At 36.3% G+C, this 8,952-nt stretch overlaps 1 protein-coding gene across 1 annotated transcript in view; it reads right to left on the bottom strand.

The window, feature by feature from the left end:
• CUNH11orf80 (chromosome unknown C11orf80 homolog) overlaps nucleotides 1-8,952 on the bottom strand; it is a 97,573-nt gene that overhangs the window by 35,402 nt on the left and 53,219 nt on the right. The window contains exons 5-8 of the mRNA XM_047072467.1: nucleotides 4,293-4,376; nucleotides 3,082-3,137; nucleotides 2,635-2,706; nucleotides 252-447 (exon numbers count right to left, since the gene is read on the bottom strand). Of these exons, the coding sequence (XP_046928423.1) occupies nucleotides 252-447; nucleotides 2,635-2,706; nucleotides 3,082-3,137; nucleotides 4,293-4,376 (408 nt within the window). The remainder of the gene's footprint in view (nucleotides 1-251; nucleotides 448-2,634; nucleotides 2,707-3,081; nucleotides 3,138-4,292; nucleotides 4,377-8,952) is intronic.

Genomic DNA, 8,952 nt, shown 5'->3' with positions numbered 1-8,952 from the left:
CCATTCCATGCTTCAGTCATATTGGATTATATGAAAAGAATGTGGCACATATGTCACATTTTATAGTTTTCAGTATTTTGGGAAAATTTCTCAAGACTGGATTTCACACTGGATTTTTGTTTTTATACAAATTATACTGGCTTCTAGATACAGAGTTTATATGCTAAAGGCTTTTCTAGAATTGGGATATAAAAATTCATTTTTCAAAACAAAGTTGAAAATTTTGATGGAGTTTATCATCAAAAGGATATGGAAACTGAAGAAACTCTATTCAGCTGGTTGGAAAAGACCTTTGGGCAGGGACACAGAGCAGCAGCTGGAGTGAGTATCAGTTCTCCCAACGAGCCCATGCCAGCCACGTCATCGGGGATGAAAAGCATTACTGGATGTCCTAGCACAGGATGGATTTGACTGCAGAGTAATTGAGCTGCACCAAATTTTGATCTACTGTCAAAAAACAGGTAAGATAAATTTAGACTTTTTCTTTCTTAAGAAATTATTTTATTTTTATTTTTTTCCTTTTCTTCTTTTTTTTTTTTTTTTTAAAGTAGGCTCTATGATGGCATGCTTGGCTGGCTCAGTGGAACATGTGACTCTTGATCCCAGGGTTGTGAGTTTGAGCCCCACACTGGGTGTAGAGTTACTTAAAATAAAATCTTTAAAAATAAATAAAATAGGCTCCACACCCAACATGGGGGGCTTGACCTCAGGACCCCAAGGTTAAGAGTCACATGCTTTACTGGCAGAGCCAGCCAGGTGCCCCTTAAGAAATTATTTTCGGGGCGTTCAAAAGTCTTTGGATATCTCTAGCATATACGTAATCATATAATCTACCATATTAGTTTTACTGGAATAAGTAACTTGTGTCTCACTCAGGGAATCACAAGCAATAGAAAGAGCAGACAAACTGGAATTTCAGGAATGATATCATGGCTACTGTTTCTGCTGCCACTATGCAGTTTAAAATTTTTTTTAATGTTTATTTATTTTTGAGGGAGAGAGAGTGAGCGGGTGATGGGGGGAGAGAGGGAGACACAGAATCTGAAGCAGGCTCCAGGCTGTCAGCACAGAACCCGACACAGGGCTTGAACCCACAAACCATATCATGACCTGAGCCAAAGTCAGACGTTTAACCAACTGAGCCCCCCAGGCATCCCTGCCACTATGCAGTTTTATATTCACTAATGTATATTTCCTCCACTGAAATTAGTCTACAGTTCTGAGCAGAAGTTTCCAAGATCAAAGATTAGCATGGTGAGGGTAGGGGTGAAGGGGTCCCTGAATCACAACAGCCTAAAACTAGCCCTGTGATACTTAGATCTGCTCTCACACATGCTACACCTTCCCCTGAAGGAGTCCGAGGTTACTGTTTGATAGGAGCAATGAGAAATAATTAGGGCATCTTTCTCTCCTAAAAGAATCTAGTGAAATTTGATACTTGCTTACTTTCTAACAGCTTTTCTTTTTTAAATAGGAAGAAATATTAATGAGCATTTTTCCTGTCTCTTTTTTTTTTAATTATTTTTCAACGTTTATTTATTTTTTGGGGGACAGAGAGAGACAGAGCATGAACGGGGGAGGGGCAGAGAGAGAGAGGGAGACACAGAATCGGAAACAGGCTCCAGGCTCTGAGCCATCAGCCCAGAGCCTGATGCGGGGCTCGAACTCACGGACCGCGAGATCGTGACCTGGCTGAAGTCGGACGCTTAACCGACTGCGCCACCCAGGCGCCCCTTTCCTGTCTCTTTAAACTGATGAGGTCATCCAGGAATATATGTCCACAAACACTGGTTCAGAGGCTTAAACTTTTTCAGTAAATTTCTGATAATGAGCTGTCTAACTTTAAGGATTGTATGATAGTAAAGGACTACTAAAGATAGATACAGAGTGGGGACTTTATTTACTGCACATATTAAAGAATTAAAAAATTCTAATCTGAAGTGTATTTTTGGCTAAGAGTAAAAAAACAGACTAAAAAGCCATAAACAGTGTCTTCAAACCTTAAGATCCTATGACTACCAGTGCTGATTCAGGGCATACAAATGGAGTCGAAACTATTGAATAAAGAATAAATTACTTGGACTAAATCATAAATTGTTTTTTTTTCTTGCTATATGCATGTTCACTTTGGATTCTCTTAGGAAGGCAAGGCAGAGGAATAAATTCCATTTATTTGCCATCTTCTCCATGGATTTTTTTTTGTAGTCTGGAGGTGGAGGTAGAGATGATTTCCAAACCTTTGAAAAATGCCGATGCACAAAAAATAATATATAAAGAATTCCTTTGTGTTCATAGTATCTTTCTAGCCAAGAGTTCAAGGAACCTTCTCAAGTCCTTCCTTTCTTCTCATATGTAAATAAGATTGAAATTTGTTGTTTCATTTATAGAAAAAATAAGACATGGAAAGGAGAAGGGACATGTTCTCAGGTCAATTAGAATACATTCAAGGAGCCAGAAATAATGAGAGTTTTCAATACAAATAGATTAAAAGTTTTACTTCCACTTTTCTTACAGAGAAGCTAATGCCTGGCACTAAGAAATGACAAATGAGGCTATGTTCAATTTCTACCCACACTCATACTCATAACAGGAGAGTAAAACATGGAGAGGGACAACAATGCTTTTATCCTTCACCTCACATAATGTTGATAGTTTACAACAAGAGCAATTCCATTCGACAGGTTCAAAGTGGGTTCGTTCTTTGTCCTGGAAAGCAAAGAAAAGCTAAGCCATAGTTCACAGATTCTAAAACCAATCTTTACCTGATACAAATTTTGGCCCATGACCACCACCACCCACAGAGATTACTGGAATCCAACAGCCAACTAACCAAAGGGAAATGGAAATTTTTAAGATCACCCACTCTGGTGAGAGGGAAAGACACGAAAAGATATAGATGAATCTACTTACTCATTAAAAGTTAATATAGAATAAGAAAATGTGGGAGTCTCAGAAAATTAGTTTCAAGGTAACTTTGGGTCAAGAAGTCAAACTGTGAAGCTACTAGAAATAGGGCAATAATGACTGAGAAAAAACTATAAAACCATGGCATAACTTTAAGCCATTGATTTAAGGACTTACCCAAAGATTTCCAAGGAAAGGATTCCATTCACCTTTACACTGAAATTAAATCTAATCTGCAAAGTAAATGGGGTATGAGATTTAACATGAACAAGGATGGAGATTAAAAAACTTCCATACTTAATTCCCAAAGGTGTAGATATTCTTTACATCACCTTGTTTTCACTTGCACTTTCCCTAAACAACTAACACAATTAACATTTACCTGTGCTCAAATTCTGCATCTAAATTTATATTGAGTCCTACACTTCAATTCCAAGTGGTCACAGATTATCAGAATATCCTAACTTTTGTTCTCTGCTGTTCTCCCAGTTATATCTTCTCCCCCTTAAAAGAACTATTGATTTTTCTCTCCATTTTTTCCATGGTTTTCATATATAGAACATTCCATGCTTTTTTCTTTGTGTTTTCTTCCCTTCCCCCCATCTGACTTTTATGTCCTCCAATTCACTTCACTGTTCTAATTATTTCCTACTTTTGATTTACATTTTCCTTCCTATGTAATAGGAGACTCTAGAGCTAGACTGCCTGACTTCAAATCCTGGCTCTGCAAGTTATTTAACCTCTAAACCACAGTTTCTTCAGCTGTAAAATGGGAATGATGATGATAAAACCTACTTCACAAGGGCTGTTGCATTAGGTGAGTGAATAAGTGTATGGAAAGGACTCAGAAGTAACTGGCATATAATATGCACTGAACCCTGCCAAAGACATAAAAAGTTGACTCTAGCAAGAGAAAAAAGGGAGAAGTTATATACCATACTTAACAGTGTACATCCCTATAAACATATCTAACTACATGTAATAATAAAAATTATAGCTCTCCAAAGTTTGAAGTACTTTGTCAGAATTTCCTGATTTGCTCTTATAGTCACTTTGGAAAAGGAGGAAATAATCAGCAAGGTTTATTATCCAGAAAAATGAAGCACAGAGGAGGCAAAAAAGTATCTAAACTGATACAATAAAATAATATGGAAGTAACAACAACAACCCAAAGAAAGCTCTATATTCAAGGGCTGTCAACTATATCACATGACCAACACCAACACTGTGTTAGGGGCACAGAAATCAAATCAATTCAATATTAAAGTTGTAATCATTGTCATTAAAAGAAAAGAGGACCAAGCATATCCTTCCACGTCCTACAGAGTAGAGGTCTCTTGAAAACATGTGATTTAAAAGAATCATTACTATGCAAAAGAACAGCTTACCTTAGGGTGTACCATGATGATTCTGCGTAAAAAGTTCTTTATCACCAAACTATCTGTCATCAAAGTTCTGGGCTTTTCATCAACCTGTAACAATCCAACAAAAACTTCTACCACATATACACAAACCCAGGAGCACAAATGAATTAAACTGTGATATTTCTTCCTATAAAGGTAACTCTCACCTGAGAAAGCTTCTCAGACATCCAAGGGGATGGTCTAAGAATTGGATACAAAAGGGAATCTAACAGCCATCATTCCTTGGGTTAAACTATTTCATGGAACTTTAGGAGACATGTGAACAAAGGTCAGAGTAAAACCCACAATCTCAAAACCACTTTTTGTAACAAATTTAAAAGTATCAGACCAGAGCTAAGAAGCATTAACTCTTTCTTAGCTCTGCCATCCTGATGTGAGAGTCAATCTCTATTAAGAATGGAGTGAAATTAACAGACACTTAAAAGGAACCTACTTTTCATCATCAATCCATTTATCTAAACTTTATTTTTTAGGAAAAGCTATAAAGCAAAAATCTCACAAGTCAGAAGACCTGTGTTCTAGTACTAGCTCTATAAAAATTACATACGTAACCATGAAAAAAAATCACTTAATTGCTTTGGACTTCATTTACTAATCTTCAAAACAGGGATAAAAGTTACCCATTCTCCCTCACAGAACTGTTTCAAGGACCAAATAATAATCTGAAAGTATATATTATACATGGCAACAATAGTAGATATCACTTGTTGAATGCCTACTATATAGCAAGCATCAAGCATTTTGCAGGTGCTGTACCTACATTACCTCATAACAAACCTGGAGGCAGGTACTATCTTCTCTGTAGGTTTTTTTAAATGAGGTTCAGAGAAGTTAAGCAACTTGCCTAAGGTTACTCAGCGGTTCAGTGATAGAGCCAGAATTTGACCTTAAGTCTGTCTAACACTAACTGTCCATGCTCTTTCAAGCATACCCAGATACCTCCCTATAAATACAATAAAATTTACAATTTAATGAGGATTTTCTCTATTCCAGGAATGGAGCAAAAGTACCTTACTTGTATTAACTACCTCATTTACCCCTCACAAAAGCCCTATTACGTACACATAACCCACATTCTGTGGATGAAAAAAATGAGTCTCAAAGAGGTCAAACAACTTTCTTAAGGTTACCTGATCTGGATTCAAAGCTTTAGTATTAACCACTATCCTATAATGGCTCATTGTATTTAATACAGTGTCCCTAAAACTAAAGTTATAAAGAGTCTTCTACAAAATGGAGAAGTTGAGGAAAATGAGAAGAAGAAATAGAGTAAAAAAAGATCAGTAAGTTATCGGTGGCTCAGAGAATACAGAGCCATGTAGTAGGTACATATTAAGAAAAAAATGGTCCCAGATCTCAAAATATCATAACACAATGAGGAAGAAACAGAAAGAATAAATTATTGTAATACTTTTTGTAAGCACACTGAAAATGAGATCAAGAATTGTGCAATGGGTGGGGAAATTAGATTATTACAGAATCATTAGCAAAAATTATCAGAAAAATGGATGGGAATTATTAGAAAATTCTGGATACAGATCTAAGATTACTCATACACAAAAACAGTGGTAATTAAATTAGAACTGCAGCATACACATCACAGTCACATCCTTCATTTAAAAATTTTTATCATAAAATGTTCAAATAGTAGAAAAGCAATGATCTCTTCGAAGCATTTTCTGTAATTAGCACTTCCAAAACAACTTCTTGGAACAATTTCAAACTTCTGTAGCCTTTGTTATTATAGGGTACATCATAGAAAGGGCTAATTATATCTAGCAGTAAAGCAACCAAGTAAGTGTAAATTCCTTCAGCAGCTACCAGAAAGGGGCTACAATTAATAATGATGAGAGGTACCATTTACTGAACACCTGCTACATGCCAAACAGTTTGTACGCAAGTAGGAAATTTCCCCATTTATGAAAATAATGAGACTAAATAAGCTGTTTGATTTGTCCAAGGTCACACATGTCTAGTTAAGAACTGGGATTCAAACCTAGATATGACTTGTTTCAAAGTCCACGTTCCACTATGCAATGCTGTCTCTCCAAGAAAGTTCATTTTCGGTGCATATAGCTTCCTGAATCAGATATTATGTTATCTATCATTACTTTTATGAACCCTGATAGGCAACACTTATGCAAACTACTGAATTATCCACTCAAAATACTCAATGAAGCTTATTATATACTTGGGCCTACAGAGGAAATAAAACAATCTCTGAATTTGAAGAGTTCAGTTAAGTAGAAGGGAAAGACAAATAACTTATATGACAATGTGAAAGTTTTATGATTTAGATATATAAGAGATGCTAAAGAAATGCACAAGAAAGACTGGCACCTAATTCAGATTGAGAAGATAAAGTGACCTAATGTCCTATCAGCAGAGGATAGTTAACATAAAGCAAATGCCTCCTTTTAAGATCTACTCATAAATTATTGAGAGAAACAGAGAGAGAGAATATATGTATATGTGTATGTCTACAAAGTCTTTTACAGCCTTTTACAGTTGGGTGTTAGGAACGCAGTACCCCAGCCTAACATATCTATAGAAGCAGTGAATTTACTTCAGTGTGTTAGGAAAAAACAGATGCTGCAAGCCCTGGGCAGCAGAAACCACTACTGAATCATATGTTCAGCCTTCACCTTTAAATACAAATCTAATTATATCACAGAATATCAGAGCTGTTTTATATTTTCAAACTGAACTTATGTAGTCATGGGCCCTATATGACTGTCTAGAAGAAAGTCAGTCAGTGCCTCTGTCTCTTCCTGTCTCTAGTTAGAGAAATAGAGATAGATAAATATAAGTATGAAGATGTTTATATGTATATATGTTCATCTCTACCAATTTTATCATTTTTAATATTACGGCAAAAATAAATATAAAAATGGATAAAGCTTTCAAGAAGATCTTGTAAAATCAAATTGTTTTTGGAAGTACATGTTATCCAGCCTAATGGACTCCAAGATGCAAGACACAAGACTGACTCTGAGCTTATGCATCTCTCCTAAATGAAGCTCTCTTCGTATTTCCTGGGATTAGCTTTCCTCACATGCCCAAAGCAGTGGATCATTTATTATAGCTTTTTCACAGATGTCTCCATTCACTAGCCTCTGCTCTGAACCTTGCTATCTAACCCTTCTCCCCATTTGAGGTATATATAATTAGCTTGTTCACAATCTCCCCTTCTCACTTCCTTCATTCAAGTATCTTTTAAATAGCTGCATAGTACCAGAGACAAGAGATGTAATAGAACCAATGCTTTCAGGGAATCCTTGTTCCTCTGAGGTCATACTACTCTTCCCCACTCTTCATGGATCACCAGCTGACTGCAGGCACTGAGATCAGTTTCCCTCAGCACTTTAAGACATACCATCACATGGGTTGACTTCCACATCCAAGTAGATGGCCTGTCTAAGCAACAATTTAGACATAATTTCCTGACCTCTTCAACTCCCAACGACCTTGACCTCCATGCATTTCCAGCCACCTATTTCCATGGCCATAATTTGGAATGGTACCATTCCAAAAACCTGAAACTGAAATGCCTCACTCTTATGTGAAAAGGTGCACACTAGGATGTTAACAGTGGCTACCTTGATTATGTCAAATTATCTGTGTTCTAGATGCTCTCTCTGATTTTCCTGAGGGAAACACTGCTTTTGCAATAAGGAAAAAAAATAAGACAAACTTTATCAATCTGAAGACAGATCCCTATTCTTTCAAGTCTCTGAACTCATATCAGATAATCTGTTTTCAGTCTCATCAAGAGATGAGAACTGGGCACTTCCCGTTGGGTTAGATATCCTTCCTATATATATATCCTACCTCTATCATAATACATTTACAGTGTATTATAATTATTTGTTTGCTTATCTTTTCCTTTAGATTTCAGGTTCCTTGGAATCAAGTAACATGTCTTGGGTCACTGTACCTTCAACATCTAGCAAAGTGAGGCCGGCTTGAACAAACACAGGTTTCTCAATGAGTGAATAAATATTCAAACAGACCTGATTAATATGAGTACAAGACTTTGGTTCAAATTCTAATCCTGTCGCTTAACTTTCATATGACCCTTGAAAGTCAATCTAATTCTCTGAATCTCAGTTTTCTTGTATCTGTAAATTGGGTGATAATCTCTGTTCTTCACAGAGTTGTTGGGAGGCTTAAATAATATACATAAATGTTACGTGTAAGAATTATCATTGTTTGTTTAGACTGGCTAAAACACATGATCTCCTTTACTAGAACTGATTTCCTTGGTTCACTGAAATCAGCTTTTTTATTGCTACTTAATGTTAATAGTTTCAGAGCTGACTAACCATTAATTGCTCCAGATTGTTTACTCATCATTCTCCTAAAGAAGATAAGGCACGGCCAGGGATATCTATTGTCGCAATACTGCACCCCTTTCCTTTGAGAAGGAGCATATAATTGTCCAAACGTGAAGAAAGGCCTCCCAAGTGCTTCTTGGGAGAATGTTTAAAGTACTCTAATTCTTTATATCTCCACAAATTCAAAGGAAAGAAAGAATAGGGAGTCACAGAATTGTTAAAGGGAATGGAAAACTCAACTGTCACTCATAAATCTGGGCTACAAATAAATCAATAAAGATCTTTAA

Source organism: Lynx rufus, unplaced genomic scaffold (genome assembly GCF_022079265.1).
Source record: "Lynx rufus isolate CCGP_SWC_20201006 ecotype Redwood Valley unplaced genomic scaffold, mLynRuf1.p SCAF_9, whole genome shotgun sequence".
Classification (NCBI taxonomy): Eukaryota; Metazoa; Chordata; class Mammalia; order Carnivora; family Felidae; genus Lynx; species Lynx rufus.
The sequence above is the reverse complement of the archived record's forward strand: the minus strand, read 5'-3'. Positions and strand labels throughout refer to the sequence as shown.